The sequence below is a fragment of the Sciurus vulgaris genome (genome assembly GCF_902686455.1).
Source record: "Sciurus vulgaris genome assembly, chromosome: 3".
In the NCBI taxonomy this organism is placed as follows: domain Eukaryota; kingdom Metazoa; phylum Chordata; class Mammalia; order Rodentia; family Sciuridae; genus Sciurus; species Sciurus vulgaris.
The window spans coordinates 158,739,948-158,761,130 of record NC_136463.1 but is presented as its reverse complement, the minus strand read 5'-3'; the positions used below and the strand labels follow the sequence as shown (position 1 = coordinate 158,761,130).

At 38.0% G+C, this 21,183-nt stretch overlaps 3 protein-coding genes across 10 annotated transcripts in view; 2 read left to right on the top strand and 1 right to left on the bottom strand.

Annotated features, from left to right (window-relative positions):
• Positions 1 to 4,211, top strand: part of CMKLR2 (chemerin chemokine-like receptor 2) — a 39,177-nt gene extending 34,966 nt beyond the window's left edge. For 4 of the 5 annotated variants that reach the window (XM_079130689.1, XM_079130688.1, XM_079130691.1 and 1 more), the window contains 2 exons: positions 1,754 to 1,902; positions 2,228 to 4,211. In XM_079130689.1, coding sequence (XP_078986815.1) covers positions 2,257 to 3,324 — 1,068 coding nt within the window. In that variant the 5' untranslated portion in view covers positions 1,754 to 1,902; positions 2,228 to 2,256 and the 3' untranslated portion in view covers positions 3,325 to 4,211. The remainder of the gene's footprint in view (positions 1 to 1,753; positions 1,903 to 2,227) is intronic. The other variant, XM_079130692.1, reaches the window with a different exon arrangement.
• Positions 4,212 to 6,002: 1,791 nt separating this feature from the next.
• On the bottom strand, positions 6,003 to 9,088 carry EEF1B2 (eukaryotic translation elongation factor 1 beta 2). The gene is made up of 6 exons (XM_079130703.1): positions 8,912 to 9,088; positions 8,316 to 8,438; positions 7,326 to 7,452; positions 6,968 to 7,034; positions 6,449 to 6,574; positions 6,003 to 6,335 (listed from the first exon to the last, which is right to left on the bottom strand). The coding sequence occupies exons 1-6, from the start codon at positions 8,989 to 8,991 to the stop codon at positions 6,181 to 6,183; spliced, it is 678 nt and encodes a 225-aa protein (XP_078986829.1). The 5' UTR covers positions 8,992 to 9,088; the 3' UTR covers positions 6,003 to 6,180.
• Positions 9,089 to 9,427: 339 nt separating this feature from the next.
• Positions 9,428 to 21,183, top strand: part of NDUFS1 (NADH:ubiquinone oxidoreductase core subunit S1) — a 32,016-nt gene continuing 20,260 nt past the window's right edge. Inside the window, exons 1-9 of one of the 4 annotated variants that reach the window (XM_079130593.1) lie at positions 9,428 to 9,633; positions 11,938 to 11,971; positions 13,609 to 13,673; positions 14,395 to 14,486; positions 16,497 to 16,604; positions 18,024 to 18,100; positions 18,803 to 18,884; positions 18,976 to 19,106; positions 19,965 to 20,150. In XM_079130593.1, coding sequence (XP_078986719.1) covers positions 13,613 to 13,673; positions 14,395 to 14,486; positions 16,497 to 16,604; positions 18,024 to 18,100; positions 18,803 to 18,884; positions 18,976 to 19,106; positions 19,965 to 20,150 — 737 coding nt within the window. In that variant the 5' untranslated portion in view covers positions 9,428 to 9,633; positions 11,938 to 11,971; positions 13,609 to 13,612. Of the gene's footprint in view, positions 9,791 to 11,937; positions 11,972 to 13,608; positions 13,674 to 14,394; positions 14,487 to 16,496; positions 16,605 to 18,023; positions 18,101 to 18,802; positions 18,885 to 18,975; positions 19,107 to 19,964; positions 20,151 to 21,183 lie in introns of all 4 variants that reach the window. The other 3 variants (XM_079130592.1, XM_079130591.1, XM_079130590.1) reach the window with 3 other exon arrangements.

Sequence of the window (21,183 nt, the reverse complement as noted above, 5' to 3'; positions counted from 1 at the left end):
TATTGTATAAGAGTCTTATGAGGACCAAATTAGATCATACATGCCTGGCAGCTAGTAAATTTCCAATAACATTGATTATTATTTACAATAATAATAATTATTACTATAACTAACTGTAGGAAAATAATGTCAGGAAATGGTTCCAAGGCAAGGTGGCATTTGAGTTGAATATTGAAGAACAAAAGGAAGTTGGCTGGGCCTGGGAGGAAGCTATTGAATTGCTTTTGTTTTTAAATTATGCCCTGCCAGACTCCTCAAAAGATTTTAGGTTAGGTAATGAATTCAGTGATAGTCAATTGAATTCAAGATGCCTGTGAGTAACAAGGGTTTTTTTTTTTTTCTTTGTTGTACTGGGGATTGAACCCAGGGTTGCTCTACCACTGAGCTAGATCCTCAGCCCTTTTTTTTTAAAATATATTTTTATTTGTAGATAGATACAATACCTTTATTTTATTTATTTTTATGTGGTGCTGAGGATCAAACCCAGGGCCTCGCATGTGCTAGGCAAGTGCTCTACCACTAAGTCACAACCCGACACCCATCCTCAGCCCTTTTTGAGACAGGATCTTGCTAGGTTGCCCTAGGCTGATTTGGAACTTGCCAGCCTCCTGCCTCAACCTCCCTTTAAAGCAGAAATTACAGGTGTACCAGCAATACAGGATGTTTGATCCTTCATTTTAACCTTCACTACAATCTCAAATCTTACATATTTGCCCATTTATGATTCTGGCTCTGTAAATGAAAACAACTGTTAATATTTTTTCATGTAATTTTTAACACTATAGATAAAAATAACAAAGAAATCGAAGATGCCAGATTGCATCCAGTATTTTGATTAAAAAAACTGACATTCAAGTCTTAACCCAGAAAAACTGACCTTGTTTACAACATAAAAGAGGGAGCAAAATGAAAACACTATGGTAGACAGATTAATTTTGTATGGACAAAAAAAAAGTGAAACTGATAAATAAACCTTTATGTAAATGATTATAGAAAAGAATTCAAATTAATTCAAAATAAAGGAATATCAGTTAAAAAAATATTTAGCTGGGTGCCAGTAGCATTCACCTGTAGACCCAGCTCCTCAGGAGCTGATGCAGATGGATCACAAGTTCAAAACCACTCTGGGAAAATTAGCAAGATCATGTCTCAGTAAAAAAAAGGGGTTGGAAATGTAGCTCAGTGATAGAGTGCTTGCCTGTCATTCACAAGGCCCTCATTTCAATCCCCCATCCTGCAAAAAAAAGAAAAAACTGTATGTAACTTAATCGTATTCTACAGGAAGTTAACATAGAAATTAAGTAGTCAAAATTAAGTTTTTTCCAAAAGATACCCTTTGGCTGGACATGGTAGCACACGCCTGTAATCCCAGTGGCTTGGGAGGCTGAGGCAGGAGGATCAAAGGCAGCCTTGGGAACTTAGTGAATCCCTAAGACCCTGCCTCTAAATAAAAATATTAACAAAGGGCTGGGGGGCTGAGGTTGTGGCTCAGTGGTAGAGCACTCACCTAGCATGTGTGAGGCACTGGGTTTGATCCTCAGCACCACATATAAAATGAAGGTATTGTGTCCACCTTCAACTAACAAAAAATATATTTAAAAAAAGGGTTGGGAATGTTCAGCAGTTAAGCCCCCACTGGGTTCAATCCCCAGTACAAAAAAAAAAAAAGAAAAAAAAAAAGATACCCTTTGGCTGAAAAGCCATCCATATTAATATAATTCTGACTAACTAACATGTTTTTATTCATGAACAGAATCAAAACATCCTTGGGTGCAAAAAAGTGGATCAGAATCTTCAGGGCGTACCTGTGACATCCAAGTGGATGGGCCTAGAAAGCAGTTGGAGCTCTCTATATACAGTTTGAGTCAGAACTACAAATACAGACTTGCAACTCATTACTGTGTAAGTATAAATCCATTTTATAAGCGTTTGTTGAATGTTAAGGTTCTCTTTAGTCAGTCCTACAAGCATTATGCAAAGAGGAATTGTACCTGTGGAGTCAATCATCTTAATTTAACCATTACTGAATACACAAATGAACTCAAACAGCTTTGAAAATGACAGAGAAACTGAGGCCTACCAAGGCTTGGACATCACAATCACAAGTCATCCCCCAAAGTATAACGTTTGGTCATAAGATGAAACATTTTTATCTTTATGTTTCTAATTATTTACTGAACTTTTAATTTTGTTTTTGTTTTTTTTCCTTTTAAATTTGTTCCTATAGATTTCCTCATTCTGCACCCTAGCAAGGTCATGGAAGATTTAGAGGAAACATTATTTGAAGAATTTGATAACTATTCCTATGCCCTGGAGTATTACTCTTCGGAGTCTGATTTGGAGGAAAAAGTCCGCCTGGGAGTTGTTCACTGGGTCTCCCTGGTGTTATGTGGTTTAGCATTTGTCCTGGGAATTCCAGGAAATGCCATTGTCATTTGGTTCACAGGATTCAAATGGAAGAAGACAGTCACTACTCTTTGGTTTCTTAATCTAGCTATTGCAGATTTCATTTTTGTTCTCTTCCTGCCCCTGTATATCTCCTATGTGGCCATGAATTTCCACTGGCCCTTTGGCATCTGGTTGTGCAAGGCCAATTCCTTCATTGCCCAGTTGAACATGTTTTCCAGTGTGTTTTTCCTAACGGTGATCAGCCTGGACCGCTATATCTACCTGATCCATCCCGTTTTGTCTCATCGGCACAGAACACTGAAGAACTCCCTGACTGTTATTATATTGGTCTGGCTTTTGGCTTCTCTGATTGGTGGTCCGGCACTGTACTTCCGGGACACTCTGGAGCTCAATAACCACACTCTTTGTTATAACAATTTCCATGAGCATGATCCTGACCTCACCTTGATGAGGCACCATGTTCTGACATGGGTGAAATTTACTGTTGGCTACCTCTTCCCTTTGCTAACAATGAGTATTTGCTACTTGTGTCTCATCTTCAAGGTCAAGAAGCGAAGCATCCTGATCTCTAGTAAGCATTTCTGGACAATCCTGGCTGTGGTCATGGCCTTTTTGATTTGCTGGACTCCTTATCACCTGTTCAGCATTTGGGAGCTCACTATTCACCACAATAGCTATTTCCACCAGGTGCTGCAGGCTGGAATCCCCCTCTCCACTGGTTTGGCATTCCTTAATAGTTGTTTGAATCCCATCCTTTATGTCCTAATTAGTAAAAAGTTCCAAGCTCGCTTCAGGGCCTCAGTTGCTGAGATACTGAAGTACACACTATGGGAAGTTAGTTGTTCTGGCACAGTCAGTGAACAACTCAGGAACTCTGAAACCAAGAACCTGTCTCTACTGGAAACAGCCCAATGAGTTTACTTTTCCACAAATCAGTACAAGGTTTTTGTGTAGGTCCTCTGACAAATGCTTCGTTTAAATTTGGTTCTGAGATTTAGAGCTGACCATGTTTTGTTTTTTTTGATCAATTTATTGATATCACACTTTGTGTGGATATAAAACTTAGGATCTGTACAAGTTTTTTTTCTGCAACTTAAATGATCTCTGTCATTCTTGCTTATTATACCACAGTGGATTAATCATCACTGTTGAAGCAGTATTATTTTTATCTTTTTTAAGACCATAAATATTAACTTAAATGACCAATTTCAAAATGTTAAATGTTTGCTTAAATCCATTTTAATTTTTACAAGTAACCTATTAGACATACCCTTAAAATGCATGTATACTTTTTTGTTATCTGTACACATTTATGAATTGATAGTTGGTTATATTAGTTTGAAATTTTTATTCCAATTAACTCAGTTAACTACCATTGCTCAATAAACTGCCCCAAAATGTAGTTGCTTAAAACAGTTAATTATTATCTCACAAACATAAGCATCAGGAATTCAAAGGCATAGAAGGGAGGTTTGTCTGTGCTTTGTTGTCTAGTGCCTCAGCTGGACTAAATGTGCAAATGGTTGAGGTTTGGAACAGCTGGGATCAGGCTAAGCAGCTTTAACCTCACCCTTTCACTCCCCACACAGGTATCCCACCATGACCCTTCAGGGTGGCTAGAGCTCCCAAAAGCCAAGGTGGAAGTTTATAGTCCTTTTATAGGCAGGAGCACAGCTTTACTTCACTGTACTGTATTGGTCAAAGTAGGATTAGGCTAGCTCAGATTAAGGACTTGGGGACACAGCATCCCCTTTCCCCACCTCCTGATGGCAGGTGTCAAAAAATTTGTGCCCCTCTCTCATCTCCTGATATAATTGTTTTTAAAAATTTCTGGATATGTACAAGAGTGTATATTAAACACACTGACATCCTCATGGTGTATAGGCCAGCCCAATTCCACAATGATTTCAGAAAGAATGCATGAGGACACATATTTGTACAATTCTGTTCCTATAGAGATACCAATATGAGATCAGTACATCATACCCTTGGGTCAGCCTTCCATTATTTTGGCATTTACACAATCCCCAAGCTCTCTCAAGAAAACAGTGCTGCCCTCTGGTGGCTCTCTTGTTACTAATAATCTAAAAATTTCTCCCATGATTTTAGGTTTAGGATATATGCATCTGATTAAATTATCTTCATAATGAAAAATTTCTCACATTCATGATACAACATAAAACCAGCCTGGGAGCAAAGAGCACTGTGGGTTGTTCGAAGATTGACCTAAACAAATCATTTTAATCTCTGGTCCCTGTCTAAAAATTGACACTAATGTCAATTCCCACTGGGTGTACACCTATACCAGTGACTTGGGAGGCTGAGGCAGGAGGAAGAAGTTTGAGACCAACCTCAGCAACTCAGTGAGACCCTGTCTCAAAAAAAGGGGGGGGGGGCGGTTGCTGGGGATGTGCAGTGGTTAAGTAACCCTGGGTTCAATCCCCATACCAAAAGAAAGAAATCCATTTCCCAAGCTGTACTTACATAAAAATTAGTTAAAAAATAAACACATACACACGTTTGTATATATGTGTGTGTATATATATACATGTATATATATATACATATATATACACACACATATATTATTTAAGAAATATGTCAAATGTTACATACACCATAAATTCAGCTGTAGGGGCTGGGGATATAACAGTGATAGAAAGCATTTGCCTGGTATGTACAAGGCCCTGTATTCAATCCCCAGCACCACCAAAAAAAAAAAATCGTTTCCAGTATTTAATTAGCTGATTAGCACTTGATATGCACCATACCCATATTCAAGCACCTCATCTGGTTAGTCTGGGAACCAGTTACCTGTATGTTCCTCCCACCCAGGGCATAGTACAAATTCCAGATCACATTGATAGGCAAGTTCTGAAGGGCTAGGGTTGTGGCTCTAGTAGAGGGCTTGCCTAGCACACGTGAAACACTGGGTCTAGTCCTCAGCACCACATTAAAAAGTGTCCATCTACAACTAAAAATGTTTAAAAATAAAAGTCCTGTAGATGTAGTGTCATATGCTTGTAATTCCAGCCTTCCAGGAGGCTAAAACAGGAAGATCTCAAATTGGAAGCAGTCTGGGCAATTAAGACTGCACTCAAAAAGCAAGAAGGGCAGATAAGTGTCTCCCAGGTTCAATACTCAGTACTGGGAGGAAAAAAAAATTGTACATAAAGGCATTATTTTATACCTACAACATCTGTTTCAAAATTCATGGCAATTTTGGTAACTTTCTTGACCCAACTTCGCTCCTCTGTCACTGTAGCAAGTCTGACATCTCCCAATACTTCATGTTATTTTCAAGTGGGGTTTGTCATCAAATTCCAATTTGAAGATGTTGGTTTATGGCAGGGCATGGTGGCGTGTAACTCCTTTGCTGGCCAAGGCAGGAGGTTCACAAGTTCCAAACCAGCCTGTGTAACTTAGCAAGATCTTGTCTAAAAACCAAAAGGGCTAAGAATATAACTCAGTAGGCAGAGCGCTTGCCTAGCACTTGCAAGGCAAGTGTTAAATACATGGTCTAGTAACACAAGACCTTGTCAGCAGCATGATGCACTGCTGATGACATCACTGACAGATACAGAACTACACAGAATTGCTAAATATTTAATAAGAATGTCAAATCAAATTTTTATTACTTATTAACTACACAGCAGTGAATTCCTTCCCTCAAAATGAAAAGGAATGCACACACAACTCTTTCTTAAAAGACTCAAGTGCCAAAGGTTATCTTTCAAGTTTTTATTTAAGTGCAACAATCCAGGATGGATTTTAGATCTTGTTAAAGGCAGCCACGTCCATGGACTGCACATAGTCCTCAAAAGCGGTGATCTGTTCCTCCAGCATATCTGTTCCAACTTTATCATCTTCAACTACACACTGTATTTGAAGTTTTTTAATACCATATCCCACTGGAACTAGTTTAGCTAAAAAGAACATTAAGAAAAATCTGAAGTTAGAAAAGTCTTGTTAACAGGCATAGGTTGAAAATATGTGCAAATTCCAGATGACAACTTCAAAACGCAAAAATTAAACTCACAGGAACCCCAGACCAAGCCATCCGCTTGAATGCTCCTGACGCACTCCTCTAATTTTGCCATATCAGTCTCATCATCCCAAGGTTTCACATCTAGTAATATGGAAGACTTGGCAACAAGTGCAGGTTCTAAAAAATAAGAAACAGCATTATTTAAAATCATGTTTCACCCTAGTCAAAATCTCAAATGGTTTTGGAAGGACTACATCCTTAGCCAAACAGAACTAAACAATACATCTGTGTCTGTCACACATGTGCCCACTTTCTCTTTGGCTAAGAAAGAGGCATTTAATTGTGCAACAGTTTCTTTCCCACAGAGGAATGCCACAACTGCTACCATTACAACAGCTGCAGACCAGTAGCTGTGGAAGTTTTATGATGAAGAACCTCCGTGGAAAGTTTTGAAACACTGACCTACTCAACAAATGTGGAGGAAATTACTTAAGGGTCAAGCTTTGAAAAAAATCAATCACATTATCTTGAAAAGAAGACAAATAAGATATAAATTATAAAATGTCCTACTTTTGGCTTTCTTTGACTCATACTGTGCAAGGCGTTCTTCCCTTAGCTTCTTTGCTTCTTCACTTTCCTGTGAAGAAGAAAAAAAATATTTCACAAAGTTGGTTATTCCTCTGCTGAAAGCTGCTGGTGGTGATATCATCACAAAAAAAGAACAGTTTTATCAGAAAAAAGCAAATCCATCACGAGCTCAGCCGAAAGATGGTGATTTGGTTTTATTCATCATGTAACCAGTAAAAATTTTTTAAAGGCAGGTAATAAAGCCAGGATTCAAATCCAGGTAATTTGGCTACAGCATACATCATCCATACTTATGTATAAAGGTACACTGCCTACAAATTTTACATAAAAAATGTCATACCTCCTCATCATCAGATCCAAAGAGATCAATGTCATCATCATCTTTGTTATCTGTAGCTCCACTCCCTGTGGTGTCTTCCACATTTGCAGGGCCATACTTGCCCAAAGCTTTCTTCACTCCTGGAAGGCTTGGAAAAAAAGAAAAAAAAATTCAATTCAACCACTATTAGGTTGGTATAATGTCCTTTTCCACGACTATGTGGGATTTTGTATTTATCATTGTATATTGTAGGTCCCCTTTGTACTAAGAATTCACCTTTTATACATTTAACCCTACCAGGGAATTGAACCCATGACCTTGAGTATGGTAACCAAATGCTCTGTCAATGAGCTGCAACCACAGGGCCCCCTTTTAAATTTTCAGACAGGGTCTTGGGAGGTTGCCCAGACTAGCCTCCACCTATGAACCTCCTGCCACAGTCTCCTGAGTAGCTGTAATTACAGACTGTGCTCCTGAGCCCAGTTAGAATTTACACTTTAACACACTCCCAGGTAAATAACCTTTGTATGTCCAACTCCTCACCCAACAAACATTAGTACCATGTGAGACATTATATTCAATACTCACTATGATTTACTCTTTCAGTATCAACATTTCTGTTTGAGATTTCATTAAGTATGCTCAGTTCCATTCTTAGTGAACTGGAGTCCACTTCCCCAAACTTCCACCCTTGTTGGTAGTTTCAGAAGAATGGCCAAGGACTGAATGAATGAGCCACCCTCTCACCCCATCGGTGGCCCCCCCAGGTCAGGGTCGAAGCACATTGGCAGGGCAGTGTGGGGAAAAGTTGAATTGCTGTTGTCCATGTTCTACCTGTTCTGTGAAAAAATGGAGGACTTCAGTCTCTTGGCCTTCTAAGGTCACAAACAAATTTAGCTTACAACATCCCAACAGGGCTAAAGTAGCCTGGGTCCACTTTTGTCATGTGAAAATCCTGATTAAGCTTAGAAAGCAGTTTTATTCTTCAGGTAGATACAAAGATACTTTTACCTGGCCTTTTCCTTTTCATAAGACTTGATGTGATTATACCAACGTAGGGCATGGCATAAGTCCGCAGGCGGTGGGCCAGAGACTGCTTCAAATACTGCCACATCTGCTTGTGATGGCACATACCTGCCAAAGATTTTTAAAAAAATTATATGTCCTTAAAAGACACAAACATCATAAAATCACACACCTATATCCGTCAACCTAATTACTAGGAACTCGCCCATTTATTACTGGGATAAGTTGCTTGACTTTTTTCAATTATAAGCTACTTAAAATCAGAGACCATCTGCTTCAACCACGCTATCCTGAGGAATACCTACCACTTAGATTGATCTCAAAGACTGTGCTCTATCTACAGGCTAACACTTTCTAAGTAAGGAGGTTTAAAAAAAAAAAAAACTGGTTGAATCCTGTAAGTGGAAATAAAACACATTTTGACCTTTACCCCCTCGTATCGCCCTCCCTGGAGGCGGTGCTCGAGCTGGTCCTGGGGTCTGGCCTCCTTCCCCCCCGGCTCATGGGAGGCTGCGCCACGTGGCCCCGGACGCCCGGCAGCAGAAGCTCCCTAGCCGCCCCGCCTCGGCCGGTCCGCTCACCCCTCGATGTAGCTCTTGTCCGCCAGGTAATCATTGAGCACCTGGAGGCCGGCCGGGCTTTTCAGGTCTCCGAAACCCATGGCCTCGTCTGTATCCGGTAGCTGGATAGCAGCGGAGGAAAAGAGCGCAAGAGGTCGGTGCCCAGCGCTAAAAGAGAGAAAAGGGCCCGGGCCGACCGGAAATTTCCTTATATAGAGATGGAGGCGTTTCCCTCCGCTGCACCCGGCTGAAGGTTAAAGGTCAAAGTACGTTACTATTCTCATTATTCCACGTAAAAACTGAGGGTTCTGAAGTTCTGAACTAAACGGTCCACAAATCGTTCGCGGACCTTTCGGTGTTTTTGAAACTAAATGAACAGAAAAGGGCATTTCTTAAATTCGTACCTCCACGGCTTCCGAAGCCTACAGGAACCGCCCCTTGAAGCGCCGGAGATGACCGAAGGCGCTCGGTCTCGAGGTTCCGGCCACTTCCGGCGGAACTGCAGGTCCAAGTTGTCCGCCCCGCCTCTCACCAGCCCTTCGTCAGGTTGACGGGAATTGCCGAACCCAACCTAAGTGTGAAATTGTCGAATCAGGGCTTCTGGTCCCTCCTGGCTTTCCGTTCACCAGGCCCGGCTGACAGAATTAGCCGAGACCGCCATATTGAATAAGTTGCCGGGTGTCGGAGGGGTCAGTGTGGGCCGGACACTCCAGCAGAGCAGCTTCGGCGGCTCCACGGAGAAGGTGAGGTAGTGTTCAGGTGAGAAGGCTGCGAGGTCTCAGTCAGGGTTTAACTTTTTGACGGGACCGCTTCATTTGGCTCAGGCGACTCATTTTCCTTTGCCCTTGACTGGGCACCGCCTCCCACTCTGCCGCCTTGGGAACCCCTGAGAGCCGGCCGGTGAGAGCTGTTAACCTTGGTTTCTGGTTCGATGGAGCAGAAAGGAGGAGGATCAGGAGACCCTCTGGCACGCTGACCTGAATGCGGGCTTTTGAGCGACCTTCCTCTGCAGGGAAAAACAGGACATTGCCCTGTCGGGAGTAGGTCGTTTTGTTCCTCGGAAAAGGACCTGGGTCACAAGTGTTTTAGGCCTAAAGGCTTAAACATTTCCCCCAAAATTCCATATGCTGCACCTGGAAGAGTACGTGATTGCTTAGTCGCTATTGCTTTGGCAACTGTTAAGCCTGTGAAGGTTGTTTTGTTTTGTCCACTGACCACATTAGGTAGCACTTTTTATTCCTTTCCCTGACGGGGCAACTGACAAAGAACTTCGCAGAAGTAAGGGTACCGCTCGCACTTGAAAACACAGCTCTAACGCGTATGCTGTAAGGTCATGGATCAGACACAGCTCTGTTCACCCATGCACTGGGAATGTAGAAAATGTAACGTGAATTGTTTGTAATGAATAAACATCAAGTTCCTTTTTATTTTTGAAAATTTTTCTTTTCATTGAGTTGTGAATCATTACATTGAGTGTTATAGGCCGTAGGAGCACCTGTACTTTTTAATTCCAGGAAAATGGCCTCAAATTTTCAGCCAGAGATTGGAGAATTAATTCATTTATTAAATATTTACTGAACATAGGGTATAAACCAGAAATTAGTCCATTAAGAACAATGAAATGGGAAATATGGCTGGGAAATTTTAGGTAGGCTGATAAGGAGAGCCTGAGAAAAGTCCTTTAATCTGAAGTTGGAAGGATGGGGAGGGACCAGAAAGATCTGAGGGAAAAGCCTTTCAGTCTGCCACTAGGAGGGAGAGCAGGTATAGAAGAATGTGAAAGCTAGGAAACCTGCCAAGAGGCTATTGGAATCGTGCAGGCAAAAGGGGATGGTGACTTGGAATAGGGTAATATTTTGGAGGGAGAGAATTGGATGGGTACAGAATACATGGTGGAAAGGGTGGAGGATTATAGTCCTTATGTGGAAAAGTATCCATTCTAGTTTTAGAAGTGATTTGTCATTAACATTTTCCAACTAATGTTTAGTTGTCCTCTCCTCTGTGTCTGCAGATTCCACATCTGCAGGTTCTCCGTCTTCATATTCAACCAACTTTGGATCAAAAGTATTCAGGAAAAAAAATTTGGAAAATTTGAAAAAGCAAAACTTGAATTTGCTATGCACTGAGCACTAAGCTGCATCTATAATGAAGTGATGTGTAGGCATACCATGCTATAGTCTGCTGCCATTTCACAGATCTTTAGTCTCTCTCTCCATAACTCATTTGTTTGAGCATTTTTCACCTAAAAATGACTTCATCTTATCCATGAACTCTAGTTAGGCCTCTAAAAGGATGACTATAGTTATTTTCATTCCTACCTGGTAGATAAATATGTTTAACGCACATACAGAAGTGTTGCAAATCTGTATTTCTTATTTTGGAGCTAGGCAGTGTTCCATTTGTTGCTGAATGTTCAACAGATAGACTAATTCACACTACTTTTACATTGTGTTACTCTGATTCAGCAAATTCAGGTTTACTTTTATATGCCATCAATCGTTTTTAATAGGACAGATGCTACTCATTTAGGAACTTGGTCAGAAAACCATTTGGTCACTTTTTGTAAAGGCACAGTGTTAGGGCTTCAAAAAAGGGGAAGATCAAATTCCTTATCCTCAAAGAGCTTATAGTCTAGTGGGTAATAAAATTGATAGCTAACCTGCAGCTAAGTAAATAGAATAATAATAGTATATACCACATACACAGTGGGTGTTGGTAGTAAAGGAGCACAAAGGAAGAGTACTTCAGAACTGATTGTCAGTGCCCAATACAGCCTTAATTCAGCTTTCACTGGCAGTTATTGAGCTCCTAGTAATTGCACATTGCCTAGGAAGTATTGTTCTTTGGTTCTGTACATAAAGAACCAGAAACTGAGTTGCCATGGAATGTGACAGATAGGCAAATTTATTATAGAATTTATGAATTAATGTAACTGATGAATTAGTGAAATTAATGAGGTCTGAATGAAATTTCCTATTATACATCATCTATGATAAGTTTGCAAAATTTTTGTTTAAAACTTATGTATGTGTTCTGTTTTCTTATAGTATTACTGCAACTATTGAAACTCTTACTGTTCAGGTATTTTTGTTGATACACTATAAACACAATTTTTATTTTAATAAATTTACACTTTCCAAATGAAAAATGATGGATTTAAATCCTTTACCTGTATGATCACGTGACTAAACAAAGTTCATTGAGTATCTCACATGATCAAACGAGTACAAAAAAAGAACTAAGAGTGCAGGTAACTTTTCTGTTTGCCTATATATGTTTTTATTCAAATGGTAATATTTATGTTATCCATTCCCATTTATTTAGGTAATTCAGTAAAACTTAGGGCCGCATGTCAACTTTAGCACTATTTATTTGTTTTATTTTAGTGTTGAAGATTTAACCCTGGGCGCTTTGCCACTGATTTACATCCCCAGCACTTTTTTTTTTTTTTATTTTGAGACAGGGTCTTGCTAAGTTGCTAGGGCCTTGCTCAGTTGCTAAGGCCAGCCTTGAACTTGCAATCCTCCTGTTTTAGTCTCCTGAGTCTTTGGGATTACAATCATGCACCACTATGCAGTATGTCAATACTGTTGACATTTGGGTAACTGTTGTTGGGGACCTGTGCATTGTAGGATGCTTAGCAGCACCCTGCCCTCTCCCCACTAGATGTCAGTAGCTTCTTCCCAGTTGTGAAAACAAATGTCTCCAGACCACATTGCCAAATATTCCCTGGAAGCAAAATTGTCCCGAGTTGAGAACCACTGTTTTAAAGCTTACTGTGATCAGCCTTGGGGATAGGTAATGAAAATAGAGATTCAAGGAGTTCATCATTCAATGAGAGTTGAACAGGCATATAAACATATAATCACAAATCTGTAATATAAATGTACTGCTTAGCACTGGAAACAGCTCTAAGACTCATAGAAGACTTGCTTGTGAACTCTCAGCATATTTCAGGAGCATTTAGGAGGTGACTACACTTAGAACATATACACGATACAATGGATACTGGTAGGAAAGGCAGAAAGGCTTTATTTTACGCAGCTATTAATGTTAAATTCAGTCACGTAGTTTACTTTACTATAGTGATTTAAATTTCATCTTTTCTTTATGGTTATAAAATAGCAAAACTGCCCTTTCCATAGTATTAGAAAGTCCAAACTTAGAGCTGGGCATGGTGGCACATGCTTGTAATCCTAGCGACTCAGGAAAACATAAACAAGACTAAGGATGTAGCTCAGTAGTAAAACACCCCTGAATTTAATCCCTGCTACCAAAAAAAACAAAAGCCCAAATTTATACATTAGCTACTCCTTCTTAGCTGGTTGACATTGTACAAATCAGTTAAAGTATCTGAGATTATTATCTGTAGAATTTGAGGGAAGCCAAGTGCAGTGGCACATGTCTATAATCCCAGCAGCTGTGGTGTGACTGAGGCAGGAGGATGGTGAGTTCAAAGGCAGCCTCAGCAACTTAGCATCGAGGCCTGTCTCTAAATAAAATGTAAAAAAGGGCTTCAGATATGCTCAGTGGTTAAGCAGCCCTGGGCTTAATCCCCAGTACAAAAAAAAAAAAAAAAAAAGCATTTGAGGAAAAATATCAGGACTTATAAATGTTTAATGGCATTATGTATGTGAAATACTAGAAAACAGAACTAAAAAGTTTATAATTAGGTGGTTTTTTTCCCTTATATTAATGTAACTCTGCTTTATTTGTAGCAACATGTTACGGATACCTGTTAGAAGGGCCTTAGTAGGCCTTTCCAAGTCTCCTAAAGGATATGGTGAGTTATATATATTTTTAACGTTTGTGTATATTAGATTTTATCTTTATAAAAATTGGTCTAAATCCTATACCATAATATATTTTAAATAAAAATAGAGACAGTGCTCACTTCAGCAGCACATATACTAAAACTGGAACAAGACAGAGATTAGCATGGCCCTGTGCAAGGATGACATGCAAATTTGTGAATTGTTCTATACTTTTCTCCATGTATATATATAATATGTCAGAATATGCTCTGCTGTCATTATATCTCAAAAGGGCAAATTAAAAAATAAAGACATGATCTAAGTTGACAATAATTTTCAAAATAAAACTTTGGCTGGATGTGGTGGTGCAAGCCTATAATTCCAGCAGCTTTGGGAGGCTGAGGCAGAAGGATCATAAATTCAAAGCCAGCCTCAGCAACTTAGTGAGTTCCTATGCAAGTCATCAAGACCCCTTCTCTAAATAAGATAGAGAAAAAGGGGCCGGAGTTGTGGCTCAGTGATTAAGCACCTGTGGGTTCTATCCTTTGTACCAAAATGAAATTTAAAAATTAGTATATAAAAGTAAATGATCATACTTTGATATTCAGGCTTGAAAAATTGTTTTTTCTTACTTAATATTAAAAGTTTATGTCTAGAGAAATAAGAAGTGTGAAATGAAGAGACATTTTTAAATGCAGTGATATATATGTGATGTTAATTTGTTTTTCACCTCCTTGTTTTGATGGTCAGTTCGAACCACTGCCACAGCAGCAAGCAACTTGATTGAAGTGTTCGTTGATGGTCAATCTGTCATGGTGGAACCGGGAACTACTGTCCTCCAAGTAGGCATATATTCCGATTCTTTATTTTTGTGAGTGTATGTGTTCTTTGATTGAAAAATAAAATCAGTTTATTTCCTTTATATGTTTATTCTAAAAAAAAAAAAACCTACAGATAACATTATATGACACTAGTTGGATTTTCAGTTGTGACATTTCAAAATAAAGTATCATTTATATGTGTTTGACATTCTTAGTGAACTGTGGTAGTTCTTTTATTTCACTTCTGTCTTCCAAATGCTACCCATTAAGAAATTTGAAGTCTCTAAAAAATAAACTGTTGGATATTATAGATAAGTGGGAAAATGTAACCTTAGTTTGTTGTGGGCCTGCTTGATCCTTTTAACTTTCATGTAAATTTTTTCTATTTTAATAATTTCTAAGATTGTGTCTTATAAAGCAGGTATGTAGATGGTAGTATGTTCTTGAATTCATGTCTTAAATATCTAATCTTCCAACTTCCCCCAGAAATATAACAGAGTTGGTCATGGATAAGTGATGCTTCATTCCTTCTGCAGGTCAGCACAGAGCTAAATGTTCACTGTTTATTTCAGCAGTCATTTCTAGACTATCTGGCATAGATACATAAGCACTAAATATGTAACAAAAATATGTTCAAGGTGCAATGGAAAGTATTTTGTCATAGAATAGGTGGTAGCAGAAAGAGATGTCAGAGGCATCTCACATGATCCCTGAGGAGATGAATAGATATGTTTATATGTGAATAAGGATAATATACTTTTCCTATGGAAAAATAATTAAGGCAAATAGCTTGTGTATTTAAGAAGATTCAAATATTTTGGTATTGATAAAACATGAGATATATGTAAAAGACGAGATAGCAGAAAATCAAGTTATGAGAAAGGGAAGGCCTAGTCATGAAATAAAACACTTGCTGATCAAAAGAGTTAGTGGTTGAACCCTTTGGAAATTTTGGTGGTTAGTAAACAGTGTGGCAATGACTGTAAAAGTGATAGTTTGGAGGATAGCAAAACCAAGAGTGGGAAAAGAAAAAAAAATATATTTGTGAAGCAATAAATTTTTAAAAATTTAAAATAGATAGTAGCAGTGGAATTGAAAACAAGAAGAATTTTTCAAGGGATAATAAGACACAGGTAAACAGGCCTTTAGAAATAATGGAGAGCAGGAATTTGGTGAGGCAGGGGTTAAAAGATTGGAGTGAGAGCAGAGGATAGAAGAACTAGCTGTGGAGGATATGTGAACATGTTTATAGACTAAAGAAGAAGGAACTTGCCTAGAAGGAAGGGTGATAATTGGTAGAATGAGGATAATCCCACTTACTTGGCTTAATGAAACTGAGAAGAGCTTCAGCCAGAGTGAGGATGTGAGTCCTGGGTTGGGTGTATATGGAGCCAAAGACAGAACTAGGTTATAGCCAGCTAGATGATGTGAGAGGTGTCTCTAATCCAAAGGAAGGAAGTAAAGAGTAAGTCCATATATGAAACTACCAGAACAGAGTTTGAAGGGGGAACCTTTCAGACAGTGCTTCAGAGCAGATGTGGAAAATCAAGCCTTTAACACCGTCTGAGAATACTTTATCCAGTTTCTCTTTCACATAAGATGAAGGTATGATGGCGGTCCTTAGATCTCCAGGGGTAGCTTCAGAGCTAACAGGGGTGCAAATCAAGAACCAAAAAGGAGAGAATCAGAAACTGATATAAGAATGGGTGAAGATACAGATATTTATGGATATAAATAATAAAATGGCCTCCCTACCCCTTCTGTTTCAACAAGAACAGCAATGAAGTCAGATTATTTTAATGCTAATTTTTTTGGGGGGGTATGTACTAGGGATTGAGTGCAGGGGTGCTTAACCACTGAACCACATCCTCGGCCCTTTTTATTTTTTATTTTGAGACAGGGTCTCGCTAAGTTGCTAAGGCTGGCTTTGAAATTGTGACCTCTGACTTGATCCTCCCAAGTCACTGGATCACAAATGTGTACCACTATGCCCGCATCTAATGCAAATTTTCTAAAAATTTTGTCTTATAGGCTTGTGAGAAGGTTGGCATGCAGATCCCTCGATTCTGTTATCATGAAAGGTTGTCTGTTGCTGGAAACTGCAGGATGTGTCTTGTTGAAATTGAGAAAGCTCCTAAGGTACTTAATTCCTATAATTCCACACCATGCTGTAAAAGGCAGAAAACATTAAATCTTGCAGCAAACTTTGTTTAGAGTCAGTACAGTAGGGAGGAAAACCTAGTCCTATTTACTTATTATCTGTAAATTCAGTTTTTTGTGGGGGTACGATTGACTTTGTTTTGAAATTGGAAATACATTGATAGAAGTGCTTTATAAATCTAAGTGCCATGTAATGGTAACAGGTCTAGAAATTAAATGTAATTTTATACTGTATTTTTCAAATGGCTGTAAGGTACACAACCAGGATGTGGAATTGCCAGGTAGCACATTTAAAGTGGTTATGTGGTATCTTCACTCAAGAGAAGGGATGCAGTGAAAAAATTCACTTTTTGTGGGAAGGGAGGTATCAGGGATTAAACTCAGGGGCACTTGGCCACTGAGCCACATCCCTAGCCCTATTTTGTATTTTATTTAGAGACAGGGTCTTACTGAGTTGCTTAGCGCCTCACCATTGCTGAGGCTGGCTTTGAACTCTCCATCTTCCTGCCTCAGCCTTCCAAGCCTCTGGGATTATAGGTGTGCACCACCACACCCAGCAAGAGGTTCGCTTTGAATAGTTCAGTTGCTTTTTTTTTTGATCATCAAATGCATCTTTAATATTTGTTTCAATGATATATATCTGTATTATTTTTTCCATATTTGTTTTTGGTGCATTGTTGCTGTACTTCAGTTGCATTTTGATGTGTACAACTGCAGTAGCACCTACAAATAAAAGCATTGTTCTATGATGATCTGTTTCACAGCAGAATTAAAAAATTGCATCAACTATTAGAATATGCCTAAGAAGTAGTGTCTGTTTTTGTTTTGCTATTTAAAAAAAAAAAAAATGAGAGTAGGTGCTTAGTTTGAGTGCTGAAAGTCCAAGATTAGGCAGCCCTCTCTGGCTGGCCTTTGGTGAAAGGGCCTCTGGCAGCTTCATAACATGGCAAAAGAGGAAGAAAGAGACAAGAGTGGGGGCCAGTCTTGCTTTTTATAATAACACACTCTCACTGGACCTAATCTGCTCCTATGAGACCTAACCTTGGAGACCAGCATTTATTTGTTGGGATTCTATAACTTCCTTTAGGCTCTACCTCTTAAGAGGTCCCTCTATCTTTCAATATCATTAGACTGGGGACCAAGCTTTCAGCACCTAAACCTTTGGAAGATAAACCATATTTAAATCATAGCAATGTCTTAATTGTTTATAGGAGGAATGTGAAGTGCCAGATTATTCATACATATTATAACAATGAAAAGTTGAAAACTTCTGTCTTGAAAAATATTGTTTTTGCTTGTTTTTAAATGTATAATTTAATACTCATTTAATGTTTGGTATAGTGAGTTGTTTGTAAGTATAAATAAATATAGATATGAATTTTTCCGTTGAAATTCCAGGTTGTAGCTGCTTGTGCTATGCCAGTAATGAAGGGTTGGAATATCCTGACAAACTCAGAAAAATCTAAGAAAGCCAGGTACTTTGTTGTTACTAATGTAGTAGACTTTCTTAACATATCTAAATCCCCATTGACTAGAAATTTAACATCAAACTCTAAAGAAGTTGGTGTGCTTGGCTTGTAAAAGCAATGAAAATGAGTACATAGTACAAGGAAGTCAAGTCAGGGATTTATGGTATTGACTTTAAAATGGAATCATCATTAAAACCCTTGTTTAGTAATCTGCTCAACTTATGATGAAAAATAGTCTAGACTTAATTTAGCTAAGATTATTTCAATAATTTATTATTAGCTGCTCTAGAAATGTTTTTTGTTTGTTTTATTTTTTCTTGTGCTAGGGATTAAACTGAAAACATTGTGAATGCTAGGCATGTGCTTTACCACTGAGCTATACCCTAATTTTGTTATATATTGTTAAAAGTCATAATTTTGTAGGTTCTCTAATGATATTCAATACTCTTATAAACAGTTTTCAAATTGTGTTTAGTACTTCCAGAATGATAGTTACATTGGCATTTCTTGTAATAAATGTAAAATCAATACTTTCTACTTCCTGTATAAAAAAAGTTTTATCTGTGAAGATTATTTAAGTAGCCTACAAGTAAACCATTCTGAGTGCTAATTATTTATAACATTTTTAAAAATTTGTTCTTTTTAGATATGTGACAGTAGAGTGTATTTTGATATTATTTCACTTATGTGTTACCATTATTCATACAGAGAAGGTGTGATGGAGTTCTTATTAGCCAATCACCCATTGGACTGTCCTATTTGTGACCAGGGAGGTGAATGTGATCTGCAGGTATTTAGTATAGTTTTTAAAATTTTTTTGATTATCTCAAGCTATAATTTTATTTGTAGTGTTAGATTAACTCTTTCGTAATCTGCTTAAGGACCAGTCAATGATGTTTGGAAGTGATAGAAGCCGATTTTTAGAGGGTAAACGGGCTGTGGAGGACAAAAACATCGGACCATTGGTAAAGACCATCATGACTAGATGCATACAGTGTACTCGATGCATCAGGTAATTTTTTTCTTTCTTCTGTAATATTATTGTAAACATGTTTAATATTCACAAAATTTAGTGAAATAACAATGGAAAGGATGGTGACTTTTGTTTGGTGGGAGAAGAGGGCTTTTGTTTTTAATATTTTCTAATATGCCAATAAATGGACCGGTTTTGGTGGCACACGCCTGTAATCCCAGCAACTCGGGAGGCTGATGCAGGAGGATTGAAAGTTCAAAGCCAGCCTTAGCAACTGCAAGGTGGTAAGCAACTTAGTGAGACCCTGTCTTTAAATAAAATACAAAATAGGCCTGGGGATGTGGCGTTGTGGTTGAGTACCCAAGTTTAATCAAAAAAAAAAAGCCAATAAATGAGTAAGTTATTCACTTTCAATTAATATCAACTTAAGTTGGATTTAAAAAGTAAAATTGAACTGAGCATGTGGTACATACCTGTAATCCCAGCTGCTTGAAAGGCTGAGGCAGGAGGATCACAAATTTGAGGCCAGCCTGGACGACCTATCAAAACCCTGTCTCATAATGAAAAATTTTTTAAAAATGACTCAGGATGTAACTCAGTGTAGAGTGCCCATAGGTTCAATCCCCAGTACTACATGAAAAACAAAGTAAAACAGTTAAATAAAAATTAAACCCTACAAGCATTCATTCTGTGATAACTCATTGAATTGTATGCATACGATTTGTAGTTTTCTATTTGTGTATTTTATCTCAAGTGCAAATGTTTATTGAATTTTTATTCAAGGACTGTTTTTATTCCACTGAAAATATGGCTTTTTAGTGTTTTGAAAATCATTTTTTGTGATCCTTAGCAGGAAATATATCTGTTAAAATTTGACAGCATATTTTTATTTTACAGGTTTGCAAGTGAGATTGCAGGAGTAGATGATTTGGGAACAACAGGCAGAGGAAATGATATGCAAGTTGGCACATATATTGAAAAAATGTTCATGTCTGAATTATCTGGGAATATCATTGATATCTGCCCTGTAGGTGCCCTAACCTCTAAGCCCTATGCCTTTACTGCGCGACCTTGGGAAACAAGGTATTCATCTTTGTTTTTTGACAATTGTTTTTTTTTTTGTTTTTAATTTTACTTTATGACTATTCAAAGAATGTTCAGTGTCATTTTCTTCCTGAGTTTTACTTGTTTTCCTTGCCAAGTTTTTAGTAGTTTTAAGTATAATCATTTTATTGGAATATAAGTAATTATATTGAAGAATAGGATGAACCTGTATAAATTGTCACTTTCTTAAATATTAATTCTGAAGCACTTAACTCCAAAATTATTCTTTTCACATGTTCTTCCAAGGTGTAAGATAGTTTTGATATTTTAAATTTATAATCTATTATTGTATATTGTTTTCAACCATGTGGAAATATCATATTTTATTTAACCAGTTCCTGTTGTTATATATTTAGCTCATTTGCATCTCTGTAATTATAAATCTGTGGAAAACATTGCTATTCTGATTATTTTGATAAAACCAAGAAATAGAATAGAACAGGTGAGAATATTTTTAAGGTTCTTGAAATGTATAAAAAAAAATTCCCTCTAGTTTTTATTGCTGTTTGTGACTAGGGATTAAACCTGCAGACATTTTACCACTAAGCTATATCCCATATCCTTTTTATTTTTATTTTGAGATAGGGTCTTGCAAGTTGCCAAGTGTGGGGGGGGTGCCTCAAAATTGTGATCCTCGTGTTTCACCCTCCCAAGTTACTGGGATTACAGGCATGTACCACTGTACCTGGCTTATTTTAAAGTTTTTATTTTTCAACTCCAGCTCCAGAATTTCTGTGTTCATTTATTTGTTGTCGCTTAAAAAAAATAGTGTCCAACCGAACAGAAATCACAATTTCACAAGTTCAAGGCTGACCCAGGGAAGTTGATGAGAATTTGTCTCAAATTTTTAAAAAAGGGCTGGGTATATACCTCAGTATAGAATGTTCATCTAACGTACATGAAGCTCTGGATTCATTCCTGGTTCCACAAAATAGTGATGACAATGATAATAATTTCTCTTCTTACTGGGAATCTCTTAATTTGTAGTTGTCATACTTTACTTTTTTACATG

Coding starts and splice junctions, on each gene's coding strand:
- EEF1B2 (XM_079130703.1), bottom strand. CDS start 8,991: ATGGGTTTCGGAGACCTGAAAAGCCCGGCCGGCCTCCAGGTGCTCAAT. Junction 7,453..8,315: donor TATGAAAAGGAAAAGGCCAG/GTAAAAGTATCT, acceptor TTTTTTTCCAAG/CCTTCCAGGAGTGAAGAAAG. Junction 6,575..6,967: donor TGAGTCAAAGAAAGCCAAAA/GTAGGACATTTT, acceptor CTTATTTTTTAG/AACCTGCACTTGTTGCCAAG.